This window comes from Euphorbia lathyris, chromosome 6 (genome assembly GCF_963576675.1).
Source record: "Euphorbia lathyris chromosome 6, ddEupLath1.1, whole genome shotgun sequence".
Lineage (NCBI taxonomy): Eukaryota > Viridiplantae > Streptophyta > Magnoliopsida > Malpighiales > Euphorbiaceae > Euphorbia > Euphorbia lathyris.
The window spans coordinates 6738365-6755485 of record NC_088915.1 but is presented as its reverse complement, the minus strand read 5'-3'; the positions used below and the strand labels follow the sequence as shown (position 1 = coordinate 6755485).

At 37.0% G+C, this 17121-nt stretch overlaps 1 protein-coding gene across 1 annotated transcript; it reads right to left on the bottom strand.

Annotated features, from left to right (window-relative positions):
- Window positions 1–4637: 4637 nt before the first annotated feature.
- Window positions 4638–8054, bottom strand: LOC136232394 (tubulin alpha-6 chain). The gene is made up of 5 exons (XM_066021531.1): window positions 7813–8054; window positions 6798–7012; window positions 6485–6684; window positions 5308–5816; window positions 4638–5223 (listed from the first exon to the last, which is right to left on the bottom strand). Exons 1-5 carry the CDS (start codon window positions 7923–7925, stop codon window positions 4911–4913), a joined length of 1350 nt encoding a protein of 449 aa, XP_065877603.1. The 5' UTR covers window positions 7926–8054; the 3' UTR covers window positions 4638–4910.
- Window positions 8055–17121: the final 9067 nt, after the last annotated feature.

The window sequence follows — 17121 nt, the reverse complement described above, 5'->3', positions numbered from 1 at the left end:
AAGAGGTATAAAGTCGATTTGTGTTTGATATTGTAGTCGACCAGGGTCCGATCATCCTCAAGTTTGTCGACAGCAAATATTAGGCGTTGATGATCTGCCGGAATTCCTTCATTCTCTTGGATCATTCTTCTTCAGATCGCTTAGAGGGTGTCCAAAAGAATGCCAGCTGATGTGGCATCAGGTTTGGCAACTTTTAAAGGGTGCCAACTATTGGAGTGATTGTGGGTGCCAAGGAAAGTTGTCAATTTTTGACAACCTTATTTAATTATTTTTTAATATACTCTTCTAGACCTATCCAAAATTTTGTTATTTGGCCCTTAATCTATTATTTGGTCACATTTGGCCTCTGACATATCCTAATTGGTGCAATTTCACCCAATTTAAATAGAGACTTAACATAATTGTTATTCTATTAACACGTGACGATATTTTGACACTTAAATTTGATAAATTTGAATTCAGATATTTGTTTTTATTTGTTTTTCTTTTTTAATCTAATTAATTATTTTCACATAAGAGAGTTTATGTGGCAAATAAACTTTAAGGCGTGTGACATGTCAAGCTCATATGTCAAAATATCATTATATACGAGGGCGGATAACGGTTTTGTCAAGTTTCCATCTAAATTGGGTGAAATTTCACTAATTGGGATAGTTCAGGGGCCAAATGTGACCGAATAATAGGTCAGAGCCAAATGACAAAATTTTGAATAGGTCAAGGGCTCAATAACACCTTAAGCCTTTTATTTATAATAAAATAATAATTTGTAGGATTATAGTGGCAACTTTTCAAGCAACCTCTATTGGAGCATTTTTTAAGTAAAAGTTGTCAAAAATGATGTGGATGAAAGAGACAATAAAATACTATATTTTAGTAAGTTTTGGCACTCTTTTAGGCACCTCTATTGGATATACACAGTACACTTATACTGTCTAACACCGACACATCAACACTTATGGTTTTTTTGGCCGGAATTTTTACCCATATTTGCATCCTTCCTTCCCTGTAATTTTCTGCTCAAACAGAATATATGTTTCTGCTCAAACATTAATTTTAACTAACTTTTCAAAATAACCGTTAATGATTTTAAAATGAAATTATTAAGAATAAAAACTGTTCAGAATTAACATTTACATGAAAGCACTTTTTTTTTTATTTTCTAAAATCAAATTTTTTTGGATATTTCTCTCTAAAAATCCACTCTCTCTACTAATCAAACAACACCTAAATGACCTCAACACAAAAAAAATCAAAAATTAAAGTTCCTTACAATATCACTAACTCTTCGAATTTTTTATTTTGAAACCGTCAAATGTCGTTTTAAGGCATTGAGTGACTATTAGTGTTAAAAAGTGTAAAGTTCAGTGGCTATACTGTTAATAATTAGGGTTCAGTGACCACAATGTTAAAATGGATAAAGTTCAGTATCCATGGGTGTAATTTACCTCACAAATAAGTTCCAGGCAGAGATGCCACCCGGTCAAGAGTTCTTATATTAAGCAGTCGGTCTTTCATGTCACTCGGAAGACCCCCAATTCATATTTGAACACGTGTATTGTGACATTACATAATAATTAAAATAGTAGGGCCTCTTATAATAGATGTAGGTGCATAATACACGTGTCAAAATATGTACGGGATGTCCTCCATTTAAAATGGAGAACCGGGTGCTTCTAATAATTTGCCCCCGATCAGATCCATCTTCTTTCAAGGTAGCAACCTCATTACTTTCGACAATTCAAGACCATTATACAGATCCACCCAGGGGCGTAGACAGGGGGGTCGGGCCCCTCTGACCGCCGGAACCACTTTGACCCCGGATAGTTTCGGCCCTTATATCTCAAAAAAAAATTATCGGGATGTTTAATTAGCCCTAAGATGACACATTAAATGTTAGGCTTGTCCAAAATTCAAAATTTTAATATTTTGGGCATATTAGGTATTTTCTAAATTTAAATTTCTAATTTTTTGGGCCTGTTAAGTCTCTCTAAATCCAAATTTCTAAATTTTTTTAGGTCTGTTAGGCATTCATAAATCCAAATTTCTAATTTTTTAGGGTTTATTAAGACTCTCTAAATCCAAATTTCTAATTTTTTTTGGTCTATTAGCCCTTCCTAAATCTAAAATATTAATTTTTTTACATGTTAGAAATCTTAAACAAAATATAGCTTAATTTTGAGAAATTTTATATTAATTTTTAAAATTTAATTCTTGACCACCTAAATTATAACACACGTATATATAAAAAAATTGAGTAAGTTCGATTTAGCAAAAAAAAAAAAAAAAAAATTGCAAACACACGTGTAAATTCCGTGATTCATACTATCTCGTTCACTTTGTTTTAGTGTGTGGATAAAATGTCTTTGTTAGCTAGTTGTGACAAGATGATGTTTTTCTTATTTGTTTTTTAAGTCATGATTTAGTAGTGTATTATTGAGATGTTTTTTATGTTTTGAGACATTTTCAGGAGACTTTATTTTTCTTTGGCCTAACCCCTTCCCAGCCCCTTAAACTTGTAACTTTTTTTCATTTAGCCACTTTAACTTTAGGTCTTCCCATTTAGCCACTTAAACTCAAATATTGTAACTCTTTTGGCCTCTTTTTTCAAATCAAAATTTAAAAAATTAGCAATTCGTCAAATGCAGTTATTAATTTATCATAACCAATTAAGTTATTAAACAACTAACCTCATAATTTGGACATCCATAAAACAATCTTCCCGGATTTGAGGGTTTTCGTGATACTTTAAGTGGTGAAATTTTACCGTTATAGTGGCTAAATGAAAAAAAGTTACAAGTTTAAGGGGCTGGGAATGCAACAAGTGACACGTAAGTGTCATGTAGGCTTATAAGGGCTAAAGGTGTCTCCTTTGTTGAGTTTAAGTGGCTAAATGGGAATACTTTAAGTTTAGGTGGCTAAATGAAAAAAAGTTACAAGTTTAAGGAGCTGGAAAGGGGTAGGCATTTTTCTTTATAACCACGTTTAATTCCTATCATAATAATATCCTTCATGAAATAAAACAGGGACTTATTCCTGAAATAAAAACTAGGGTAAATTTCAAATAAAACCTCAATGGTTTCACTAATTTTCAGACAAAGGACTGTGGTTTAATTTTTGTCAAAACGAGGATTGATGTTTCGCACTTAGATTAATGCTATTAAAACCATCTTTAACGTCCTGAAAATGAAAATTTTCAAGATTTAAAGTTGTTCAATGTAATATTTTTTATGGAACTACATTTTCGATTTTCGAAAATCATCTTTTTTGGAACTTTCTCTCTCTAAACATTAACTTTCTCTCTCTCTACCAAACATCATCTAAATAATCTTAAAATAAAAAAGTTGAAGAATTAAAGTTGCTTAGAATATTGGTAGTTCTTAAAATATGTCATTTTTGAAGTCGTCAATGGTGATTTTAATAGTATCAATCGAAAAAGTCCTTATTTTGCTAAAGTTGAAAACCTCAATCATCGTTTTGACAAAAAGTAAACCACGGTCCTTTATCTGAAAATTAGTAAAACTACAGTGGTTTTATTTAAAATTTATCCTAAAAACTATTACTAAAAGATACCAGGAGTTTTTAGCTTTACGAAAAACAATGTTCCAAAAATAATGATTTTTAAATAAAAATCTTATTTTCATATTAAATGTAGTACTAAACAAATTTAATTCCATTTGGAGATTGTTTTTTTTTTTTATATAGAATGCAAACATTTCATTAGATAATAAGATTAGTACAATGATAACATGAAAACGGTAAGGAATAAAACCTTACATAAATATAGGCTATGCCTAATACATGATCCACAAGGGCAAGAAATAAACTACAAAGAGTAAAAAAAGTCATTAAAGGTACCACTAACACAAACAACAAATAGAACATATATTGCCCGTCATTCCAAATTCACAGAGAAGCAATTGTAGTCCTGATTTCTTCATTTAACCCATTCGGAATTTTCGGATCTGAATCCTTTCTTTTGCAATCCCGTAGATCTAGTGTTCTACGGATAAGATCTACCATTTCCGCTCTTGCTAAACCAAAAAAGGTTACAAACGAAAAGATGATGAACAACAGATACAGATTAAACGAATTAAGAGATCCGGTAAAATATATGAAATCCAACAAAAAAAAAAAAACCTTATCAAACAAAGAATAAAAAACTAGAAGAACAGAAACGGTGAGTGAGGAAGAAGGAAGACAAGCCCCCTTCTTCCTTCTCAATTAAACAACAACAAAATAAATCTGTAATCAAAACAAAGGAAGAAGATAGAAAGGAATTTGGATGGTTATGAATTTCCCATTTGGAGATTGTTATCAGTCATTTTTGTAGTTTCATATATTTTGTACTATGAAAGTACAAAATGAAAACCCCAATCCCATTTGGACAAATAAAAAAAAAATCCAGGTACCCGGTACAAAATATATGAAAGTACAAATTTCTTTTAGACTTTCCAAAAATTATTTAATTTAATTTTTACCATAATGATCCTATTTCTGGTCTCCTTACAATATAGGATCGCGACAAACCATATCATGATCGTGTAAAAATACGTATAAATTCTCAAGGACCGGATACCCTGCGAAGTACTCAATGTACTAAAGATTCATCTGCTGGAAAAATTCATATAACCCAAATACAAATATAACAAAAGCATTCATTCAACTGTAAGAAAAACTAAACCTCATTCATCCCCATCAAAAAAGAACATTTGATGAGAGAATTAAAAAAGAAAGAAACATAATGACAATTTTTACATCTTGTGAGAATCATAATAATAATAATAATGTAATGGATATGATATGATATGAATGATCATCATTATATCACAAAACTTCACAGCTAACAACACAACAAAAACCAAGGTATGTATACCCTCTTCTCGCTCACATATGCGTTTTTTTCCTGCAAATCAATAATCATCACCTTCCTCTTCGTCATCTCCGCCTTCAGCACCAACTTCTTCGTAATCTTTCTCCAGGGCTGCTAGATCTTCACGAGCTTCTGAGAATTCCCCTTCTTCCATGCCTTCGCCGACGTACCAGTGCACGAATGCCCTCTTTGCGTACATGAGGTCGAATTTGTGGTCTATGCGAGAAAACACCTCTGCCACGGCTGTGTTGTTGCTAATCATGCAAACAGCACGCTGTACTCTTGCTAGGTCACCGCCTGGTACTACTGATGGGGGCTGGTAATTGATTCCACATTTGAACCCAGTTGGGCACCTGTAGAGTTAAAAGTACATCCAGATCAGAAAAATATATCAGACAACAAAGGGGATATCGTAGTTTAAATTCTTTCTTACTTACCAGTCAACAAATTGAACAGTCCTTTTTGTTTTGATAGTGGCAACAGCGGCATTGACATCCTTGGGGACAACATCCCCACGGTACATCAAACAGCAGGCCATATATTTTCCGTGCCTTGGATCGCACTTGGCCATCATACTTGAAGGCTCAAACACAGCATTTGTGATCTCAGGAATTGATAGCTGCTCATGGTATGCCTTTTCAGCTGAGATGACAGGAGCATACGAAGAAAGCATGAAGTGGATACGAGGATAAGGAACGAGGTTGGTCTGGAACTCTGTAATGTCGACATTAATGGCTCCATCGAACCTTAAGGAAGTTGTCAAAGATGATATGATTTGAGATATTAATCTGTTCAAATTGGTGTAAGTTGGTCTTTCGATATCTAGGGATCTTCGGCAAATGTCGTATATGGCTTCATTGTCTAGAAGCACAGCCACATCTGTGTGTTCTAGAAGGGAATGGGTAGAGAGCACACTGTTATAAGGCTCCACCACTGCAGTTGAGACCTGCAAGGAAAACAAAGTTCACAACAGTTAAGAAATGCTTCCCACCGTGAATTTGAATACTTCAGTTTAAAATAATTAAGCTATATGTTACATGTAAACGGAAAAGAAACCGAGAGACAGTATTTGTAAATAATAGAGGAAAAAACGTGGTGAAAGCTTTTAAGCAAAAATACATGAATATATCAATAAATTTTGAAATTTTAAGAATGTATTTTAATTTTTTAAATATAAATTAAAAAATATATAAAAGAGGGGGAAAATTTCGTTTTGAAAGTTGTAGAAGATGATCTAGAAAATATTAGGGATTTGCTCAACATGTGATTAGCATTGATCCAGTTTTGAAAACAAATTCCATCCTAGGAAACGAGTTTCCAAATTTAAGAAGATTACAAAAACGTGACCCGAGACATTTCATACAAGTTTGCAAAAATTTCAGTTTCCAAAATGGATAAGAGTGATATGCTTTAAAATGAAAGTTTTGATGCAACATAATCCAAGCTGCATCCACACTTTAACTAGACTGTACTTAAGCAAAAAGAGTGGCCAAACAAGAGTAGCTGCACAAAATATGGTGATGGCAACAACAAATAAAAAGCATATAGGTCTAGAAAAGCTAAACACAACAAAAATGTAGCATGAATCCAATTAAGTTTCAACATTTTAAGTACCTGAGGAGAAGGAAATATGGTAAACCCAAGCTTTGATTTCTTTCCATAGTCAACAGATAAACGTTCTAACAACAAAGATCCAAGACCAGAACCAGTCCCCCCACCAACAGCATTAAACACCAAGAACCCTTGTAAACCAGTGCAGTTATCAGCCAATTTCCTCACTCGGTCGAGGCAGAGATCCACAATTTCCTTCCCAACTACATGCCAGAAACACATCAGAATTCACCCAACAAGGTAACCAACTCACGGGCACACATTATAACATTGTTTCTAAGCATTTTTTAGAAATTATGAGACAAAATTGTCTCACCAGTATAGTGCCCTCTGGCAAAATTGTTAGCAGCATCTTCCTTTCCGGAAATAAGCTGCTCAGGATGGAAAAGTTGCCTGTAAGTTCCAGTCCTAACTTCATCAATGACTGTTGGTTCTAAGTCAACAAAAATAGCTCTGGGCACATGTTTGCCAGAACCAGTCTCGCTGAAGAAGGTATTGAAAGCATCATGTGCAACACCTACTGAAGTGTCACTGCAAAAAAAAAAAAAAAAAAAAAAAAGTTAATATTCATTAGCACCCAACCTCAGTTCTTGATCTAAATAAGAAACATCTACAACAATAGTATAAACAAATTGAATATTGGCCAAAAAAGACCCAACCCGTTTGACAAAAAGTGTTACAACAAGTGTAATTAATTAACTAAACGTGTTATGAAACTCAGTAACCCATTTAACCTATTACAAAATTCATTAATAAATTAGGGTTTCTAGGTAAAAGATACATGTACATACTAGGGTTCAATGACATGATACTATTGTTTACAAATTCACAAATGAATTTGGTCATTCAGGGTGAACACTACTGTGTTTACAAATATATTTAAATTTAAATGGGTCAAGCGGATCAGGGTGACCCGATCCACCCACTCATCAAACATTATATGGATCTAGCTACCTAACCCGTGAAGCTAATGGGTTGTTCATGACCCGAACCCGTTAATTCTTAACCCTAATTAGTTCAATTTGTCGGTAACACAAATAGTCCCCACTTCGACAGTCCTACACAATACAAAGCAAGTTCAAGCCCCTTGAACGAACCAAGGAAAGCGACAGACAATATCAAATTCAAAACCGCACCTAACATTACTCGCACGATTACAATCTCAACCAATCGGAAAAAAAAACCTACAATGACTCGCATTGTTAACTTTTTCCAGATCCGAACGAAAATGCTCCAATCTCACCGAAAATCGACATAATTGCTCGATCTAAGGAAACTAGAATCAAAATAAGCAAAAAAATAGCAAATGAAGAAAAGGGTAAGAAAATAACCTAGGCATTGTGCCGTCCTGTTGGATTCCATGCTCCAAACAGTAAAGCTCCCAGCAAGAATTTCCAACCTGAATTCCAGCTTGACCAATGTGTATGCTAATAATTTCTCTCATTTCGCTGTTAAATTTACCGCTCTAACACTGATAAATCTCTCTTTATTATCACTCTCCCAGATCTAGAAATGAAAGAAAAAATTAGGGCTTTTGAATTTCAAAAAAAAATATCTAAGCTAGATCTATAAATAAGAGAAAACGGAAAGAAAAAGAATATATGGAAATTGATTCACAATTTGAAATCCGAGACAGATTGATAGACCAATGGGTGCCAGCGGTTTAGTGGGTCCCATGTTTGGTTGCAGGCATTTGTCTGAAAATACCATGGTGGCCCTCGTTTTTTGAAAAATGTAAATGAGGGTGAGGGGTAGTTTGGGAAGAGTGGAAAATGATGACTGTGTGATGTGATTTAAGAGCTTCCATATGGTGTGATGCGCTGGTGCATTTTGTAATGTCCAAATGTAGATCGAACAGTACAGGTAGACCTGTTGGTGGGCCATGTTTGGGTGGGTTTGGGTCCGGATTCGAAGTAGATTTGTTCACGGGTCTGGGTATTCGTCTCGTGTTTTAAAAACAATCCGTTTTAAAACTTTGATTTATTATAGAAGAAAGTACAAAATTAACTTGGTGGTCTGGTCAATTTACAAACGCAATTTCGTGATTTAAAAATTTATAAATAAAGACACCGAATTTATGAAGTTTACTGTTAAAGGATTTGTGCGACAATTTTTCAGACAAACAATATTTATGGTTTAGTTAATTTGCAACGTCAGACCTTCTATATGGATAATTTGCAAAGTTTTTTTTTTAATTATTCCAAATCGCTACATTTTTTTGGTAAATAGTCACTACAACCAATTTTAATAGAATGTCTAAGTTTGTAAACTGCAAAAATCATAAATTCATGTTTGTAAACTTTTAAATTATAAAACTTTTTTTGTAAATCTACTAAACTATATGGTTTATTTTTATACTTTACCCTTTATTATATATAGTGAGGAATTAATAAATTTCAATCTAATAAATAAAATGTCTATAGATTATTGTTAATATATAAAGTGTTGGTATAAAATGATATCCGACAAAATTTTGTATAACTTTGAAATAATTCAAATCAATGTATTATATAGTATAATGAAGGTAATTAGGTAGTAGATTGGATGACAAATTTTCCAATGCAGCTTTCTTTGGGTTATCACGAGTGTGATGCGCTTGTTATCTTAGTAGTGCACTAGGTCCAAGTAATAAAGTGATAAGTAGATATCGTCTCCACGAGGATAAAACAACCACACTCTTACTCCCATAAAAGTATGTATAGCCAAGTTTAAAAAGTAACCAAAAGCTTAAGTTGATTTGAAGGTGATTTGTTGCAATATGAAACGTAAAACAATCAAAAAGTTTAATTGAAATTCAAATGAGAAAACAACAGGTATACAGCATACACAAAACGGTTTCAGAACAGGCATTCCTTTCCTTGTTCATTAGGTGGGAACAGCTTTGTCTTAAGATATTTTTCACGAAAATCGGTTGAGTCATGTCTCCCTTGTTCCCAACGTTCTTTAAAAACAATCAAAATAAGTCTCCTTGAGATTAATATATTTTTAAGCTTTAAGAACAGGAAAGCATTTAGTTGGAACAACTAAAACCCTTAACATTTAATTAATTACGTCTCTGTGTCATAATTACATGTGCTCAATGAAAGTTCAGCTTTACAAAGAGAGTCTCCTCGTGATTGCTCAGCTTAAAAACAGGTTAGCTACTCCTATTTATCGTTAATTACTCATTGAACATCCAAGCCATACGCACTTAATGAGTTTAGAGATGAATTAACCTGCCCTGTTTACCTGTTTCTGCTCTGCTGCATACCTGCTTAGTGAATTACTCACTCGTGATTGAATGGGATAAAACAAAACAACATTGAAGAAAACAACAATATATTAAAACACATAAAACAAAGTTTCACAACATGGCTTCAGATCCGAAAATCTGAATGCCCAACATACAAAATGAGGGCTCCTTAAATAGCTCGAAATTGTCCAGAAATGATTGTTCAAGATATAATAAAATAAACAAGATATGGTATGTCAGACTGTTCTGACAGTCAGGAACAGTCTGCAGTACAGCAGTTCGTCCATGCTTGATGATTTCTTCTGTGAGGGATGGTTGTTCTGCCTCCAGCATTAATTCTTCTTCCGAAAAGGTCTCCAATAATTTAAGGATGATTGATCAAGTTCTTCGGGTATAAATTATTCCCATGAGTTCTTGTTCTCTTCCTTGTTCTTCGCTTGTCCGCACTCCTTTCCTGCTTGTTCACCGTGTGGATTCTGCTACCGAACAGGCAGCTACATTATCACAAACAATCTGCGAAAACAATGTATTATGAGAACGATATGTTGCATTATTGTTCGTTTATTCCCAAAATTGTTACAAAATATTATACACATTTTACACTCATCAAAATACCCCCAAAACAATGTTTTGCTTGTCCTCAAGCAATTGTCTTTATAGAGATTGTTCCCTCTCTTCATATCACCACTAACTTTCACGGAGGTCAGAACAGCTAGGAATATTTGCAATAACAGGAGAAAATATGTAATCAGAAAGAACCTTATCATTTCCAACTATCCATGTTCATTCCTACAATTGAATCTTAAATTTCAACATATTTGACTTGCAGTCCGATCACCAAATCTAGGGTAATGTGTTTGGGGTATTGCTTGTTTCCCTCATGCAACCAATGCAAGAACAGGTGTGTCCATTGAACTTGAGAATCGGTCCGTTTTGACACTTCGAAAAGGAACCTATACCCTCATTGGGACTTTTTGAGGGTTGTAACGAGGTTAGGGTGATTGGGTGTGTAGTGACGGCAATTTTTGGCCAATAAGGACTGTCGAGCTTATTATTATTATTTTTTTCTTTTGTTTTTGAGCCAGAACAGAGATGTGCGATTTCCATGATTGTTCTTGTGTTCTATTGAATGCTTAGACACGAGTTAATGATTTCTACCGTTATTGGCTTGTCTTTTCATTTTAGTTCTCAACAGAACAAACTTTTAAATGATGATTTTCTTGGCTCAAGCTTTCTTTATGGATTCGACGGTCCTCTTAGGGTTCTTTTGAAATTGAGGATGGTTTGGCGGAGTTTAAGATGGTTTAGCGAAGGAAAGTGTTGGGCTTAAGTGGTTGTTCTAATGGTATGGAGAAAAGGGTGGTCAAATGTGTTTGTTGGGGAGTATCCTAATGCCCAAATCATGCTGGTATTGAGTTCCTTTCCTAAGGTCCGAACAGGCATCCAAAACAAGTCCTGGACTCCTTGTTCAGGATGGTCCTCTCAAAAAGAAACAGTAGCCGATTGTGCTGGCTCAATTCCTTACTTGATTGGTGTGTTGGATTCTTAGATCTAATGGTTGTTTCCTCAAAAATGTTGAATTTCAGATTTAATGTAGATTAGAACAGTTAGTCTTTATAAGTTTAGTTCTTTTGACCTCTATTAACTCCTTTATACAATTATTCAAGCTAACATATCCTTCATTATGGCTTCGTGTGATAATTCAAAGGGTAGCTTCTCTAAAAAAAACAACTTGGGGGTGTTTTAATCGTGCAATGGTTACCCCCAAAACAGTCATGAATAGTGGTAGTGCATAATATTAGAACAATTAAAATACCAGCATATTAAGTTCCCAATTAAGTTCCCTTCCCCCTACACAAAATGTTGCATTGTCCTCAATGCAATAACAGATATGGGAAGAAAGTATACTCAGTCGTCTGTGATATGCAAAGAAAACAGAAATAAGAACACCTTACCAGATAAAAGAATCCACACGGCGATAGAAGAATTAAGCTTCGGTAACAGGAGAGGAGACTTCGTCCTCTCCCTTTTTCATTGGGGTCTCACCAGCATTGTTCTTACCATCTGTAAGATCGGGGAACAGGTTCTTGGATGGGGATGGTGCTGCAGGAGTGTTGCTTGCTTGTTCTTTGGAAGGTGCAGGACTGTTCTGCAGTTCTTTAACCCGCAGCTGTAACTCAGCTATCTCCCCATCATAAGCCTTAACCCGTTCACACAGGTGCCTGTTGTGCTCGAACAGCTGTCCCACGTAATTCATCACCTGCCTCATGGAAATGTCCCATGCATCAATTGGCCCTTCACCACTGTCAAGCATTCTGCGTTTGTTCTCCGGGAATGCCATCTAGATGGGTTCGACATAGTGCGGCTCCCCAGAGGCCTTTCTCTTTGCTGATTGTTCTGCAGGTGGTTCCTCAGCTATCAGGACCCAGTTTCGACCCACTTTATGACAAATGGAGAGCTTGTTCATTGCATTGCAGTCGAATGGCTCTATGGTTTTAGCTAGAGTGAGGGAATGCTGGAGGGGATTAAACAGTCCCACAGTTTTTGCGATCTTGGTGATGAAAGGGCCGCATAACAGGTATTTACTGGTTGTTCCTTCGATACCAGCTAGGTGCATTCCAACCCAATGCCCCACATTGATCCTATTGGCATTGACCATACACCAAAGAACAAACAGATCATTACTGGGGATGTTGCTCTGGTTGGCCCTGCCGAATAGGGTTGATGCAATGTACTTTTGAAGGTAGCGCAGAGGGTGTGTTGGCAGCTGTGAGGATTTCGAATCACTGGGATTGTAGGAGGTGTTTCCTGTGAGTTCATGCCAGAAGTCTTCTGCAACAAACTCTGGCGGCATTGCAATGAGGCTGTTCTTGTAGTCCTCACTCATCAAATCTTCTTCTGTGACTGCTCCCAGGTAGAGGTTAAAAGTGTTGAGTGAGGTGAACATATCAACACCCATAAGATGGAATTTGTACCTCATCTTATCATCGGGGTCGGTGATTTTAGTGTCCACCGAGAACGTTGTCATGAACTCGAGTGTCAGTTCTTTATAGGCGGGCTCATTTATGTTGCTGAACTCGAGTAGCCCAGCTCCATCCAGCAAATCACGAACATCTTCCTCCAGTCCCAAGGTGCGGAGGCTCTTCCAACAAACTGTTTTAGTGGCTTGAAACTCCATGGTTTTGAACAGCTCATACCTCGCCTTCTCCTTAGGGTTTATGAAGCTGGCCAACCAGTTTCGCAGGCGTTCGCCTTGATCAGAGGAAAGGCTGGTGTCGGAGGGGGTACCCTTCTCTTTCTTCACCGGACCAGTTCTTGTGCTCCTCGGCATTTTTCAGAGTGGTGATGGGGGGGGGGGGAATTTCTGGAGATGAGAAAATGGAAGTTTTTGAGAATGTGGTGATGGAGCACCGGAAATGTGGGTATTTAATGGGTAGGTGGAGTGGAAGTCGAAAGGTTCCGCGAAGAAAGAGGGGAGTGGGCAGTTTCTGTCATAACTGTTCCGGCTCTCTTTGTCCTCTCTGCCCCTTGCATTGATTGGTGCTTTTTCGATTTTTGGAGGGCAAAACGGTCTTTGTATCACCTGCATGTCAGATGGCTGCTCTGCACGCGATATCTTCATTTATTGTTAGCATAATGGAAATAAAAATAAAAGAAAAATACTAGCACATTAACACAACAAAATACAAACGGACACGTTGTTCTCCAATTGGTGTTTAGAGAGGACACTAGTGAGGCTGCTTGTTCAACAGGCCTCTAAGATACGGAGATTCTCCGTATGGTTGTTCTCCGGGGCAAGGTAGGGCTTAAGCCTTTGCCCATTTACTTTGAACCTTTCTTGTGCTGCGTTGGAGATTTCAATTGCCCCATGAGGGAACACTTGAGTGACTGTGAAAGGCCCGGACCATCTAGACCTAAGTTTTCCGGGGAACAGTTTGAGACGAGAATTGTAAAGCAATACCCTTTGACCTGGTACAAAGGTTTTTGTTTGGATGTGTTGGTCATGCCAACGTTTGGTTTTTTCCTTATACATGAGGGCATTCTCGTAAGAGAACAAGCGGAATTCTTCCATTTCACTCAACTGCAGCTTCCTATGGTCTCTTGTAGCTTGTTCGTCAAAATTCAAGAATTTCAAAGCCCACAGGGCTTTGTGTTCTAATTCGACGGGCAAATGGCATGCTTTACCAAAGAGGAGCCTATAGGGTGACATGCCTATTGGTGTTTTAAAAGCTGTTCGATAAGCCCAAAGGGCATTGTCCAACTTGTTCGCCCACTCTCTACGGGAACAACATACAGTCTTTTCTAGGATACGTTTTATTTCCCTGTTCGAGATTTCTACCTGTCCGCTTGTTTTGCGGATGGTATGGGGTGGCTATCCTATGGGTGACACCGTATTTCCCTAAGAGCCTTTCAAATTGTGAGTTACAAAAGTGGGTGCCTTAGTCACTTATGATTGCTCTAGGTACTCCAAAGCGTGAGAACAGTTGTTTCAAAAATTTGATAACAACTCGGGCATCATTTGTCGGGCTGGCTATGGCTTCTACCCATTTTCTCACATAGTCTACGGCCACAAGTATGTACTATGGCCATCTCTTTTTTTCTAGTGAACATGGCCATCTCTTCATCGTCTGTTGAGCTCCCATCAGTGGAGTCAGCTTTCATGACAAGAGACTTTTGCTTCTTGTCCTCGGACTTCTCCTTCACCTCAAAATTCTTCATTGAGATCTCATGGGTCAGCAGAGATCCAATGAGTTCATCATACTTGTAGGTGGTCAAGTCTTGAGCTTCCTCAACAGCAGTTTTCTTGGCTTGCCAACTTTTGGGAAGGCTCCTCAGTATCTTCTTGACTTGCTCTTCCTCAATAAAGATCTTGCCAAGTCTTTTGAGCTCGTTGATTATGTTTGTGAATCTTGAGTTCATTTCAGAGATTCCTTCATCATCGTTCATTTCAAACAGCTCGTACAACCTAATGTGCTAGTTCACCTTGGACTCCTTAACTTTATTGGTTCCTTCATAGGTGACCTCCAGTTTCTTCCAGATTTCATGCGCTGACTCACAACCTGAAATCTTGTTGTACTCTGCAGCATCTAACGCACAGTGAAGCATGTTTATAGCCGACGCATGATTTTATAGCTTCTTGAGGTCATCTTCTGTCCACTTAGCCTCAGCTTTGACAATAGTTTGGCCGTCAACAGTTTCAACAGGAACAAATGGGCCTTGGACTATAGAAAGCCATGCACTCATATTTGTTGCCTGAATGAAATTTTTCATTCTGTTCTTCCAAAAGGTGTAGTTAGACCCGAAGAACAGAGGAGGCCGAGTAATGGACAGTCCCTCAGGAAGAATCTGAGTTGTCTGATTTCCTGGGAGGAAACGAGTGCTGTTCTCAGCCATTATGGGGATCAACTCAAGATAGTTATATCTTGCTCAGTGAGCTTTTAGGCTCTGATACCACTTGTTGGTCCCGTATAACGTGACAAGGTTAGTTCCAAGGGGGGGATAGGAACTATTTAAAATTTTGTCTGTTAAGGCTGACTTCTTTTCTTTAAGAAAAGGTTTACACAGTGGCGCTAAGTAGTTTTAAGACACAAGCTTAGTCAACTGGTGACTAAGACTGCTTCTTTCCTTGAGTCAGGAGATAGCACTTAAGTCTATTCCTGAACTCAGCTTCTTAGTGCACTCAACTCAGCGTGAGTTCGTTACTTAGTCAGTTTTATAGCAAGCAATATATAAAGGAGTTTAAAGGTTAGAAATATGTTACTCAGCAGACATATCCTGGTTCGGCCTCTCCGCCTACGTCTAGTCCCCGGAACTCATTCCGAGCTTTTTGAATCCTCTACCGAGCTCTTTAAAAGTAGAGCACGAAACCTTTTACAACAGAAGCTGAGTATACAAGAGTACCTTCCTCTATTCCTCTACTCACTCCTATAACTACCACTGAGTACTATAACCGAGTACTCAGCTTCTCCTTTCTATTCTTCTAGAAATGATAAGTGTTTGTCCTAAACAACAATTGCTAACACACTTTAGATGAATGAAATCACTCTAGACTTTTACACAATGATTGGAATTGGTGTAAGATTTGCTTTGCCTTTCTCACAGAACTTCAAGTATGAATTTGGTCAGCGTTTCGACTTGATTGAAGATCTGCATCGAATGAAGCATTTGAAAGGCCTATTTATAGTGACAATTCAAACACCGGTGATTTCGAATTTTGAAATAACCGTTGGAGTCAAACGGCTTCCTGTCGCTTTCACTCAGTACGTGCTCAGCGTCTTCGGCCAATCATATTCTTGTATCTTTTGTCTTCGCCAGTGCTCATTAGCTTTTCATCAGATGAAACAGAATGTTCCTACATTTATGGCAAAGTCTTCTAGACAGCTTCCTGCGCCTTCTGAGCTTTACCCAAAGTAGAAATACTTGGTCTCCAAGTTCATTCTGTTCTGCCGCTGACCTGACAACCTTGTCGCTCAACTCAGCAGCTTCTCTTTGAAGCAATTGTTAGAAGGCTTCTCGATCCTTCTTGTTGTTGGGCTAACGCCTTACTCAGTACGACGGCGTTTTGAGTCTTTTTGGGCCGTGAGGCTTTGATCTGTTGAATTGGGCTTGACTTCCTCTTTTGGGCCTTTGGGCCATTTATCTTAATGTCTTATAAATCAAATAACTCAACATTGAACAAACACATTAGTATGAATAAATTAAAGCAGTTAAATTTAATGTGTTGGAATATTTTTATCATTCACATAAATAATTTTGTCAAATCAAAATCATGTGGAAAGGTATTTCAACAAACTCCCCCATTTTGATGTTGGCAAAAATATTCAATAAGGAACTCAGTGTTGAGCTCCCCTATAATGATTGACCTATTCTTAACTTCTTAAGATTCTCCCCCGTAAAGGTGGAGCTGCTGACTTAGTTTTACTTTAAACATTTTAAGGTTTAATCAAGTAAGTCTAAAGTCAGTGTTCAAAGTTAGGTCAGTTCTTGGACCAGGCTTATTTCACTCAGTTTCGATACAAAGTTAAGCGGAAGATTAAGTTCGAATATTGGAGTTGGCTGAGTGAGTTAATTGAGGCTGAGTAATTTTACTCACTGGCCAAGTATATGATTAATTCAATGTTTGTCAATCCTTAGATCCTTTGTTCAATTAAGACATTATGAGACAAGTTGTGAATTTAGATCAACACAGCAGATAGGCATTAAAGCGAAGAAAATTAAATAACAAGGTTGATTGAAGATATGTTTATATTGATATTTAGCACACAACACAACATAAGCAAGTAAGCAAGATCACACAAAAAAAACTATCGCCTAATATTAAAGGAGACTTGGTTAGGCTTGGACTTGTTTTGTTACTGAGGTTGAGTGCTAGGGGGATTTCGTTGAGTGTTAGGGGGGACAACTGACG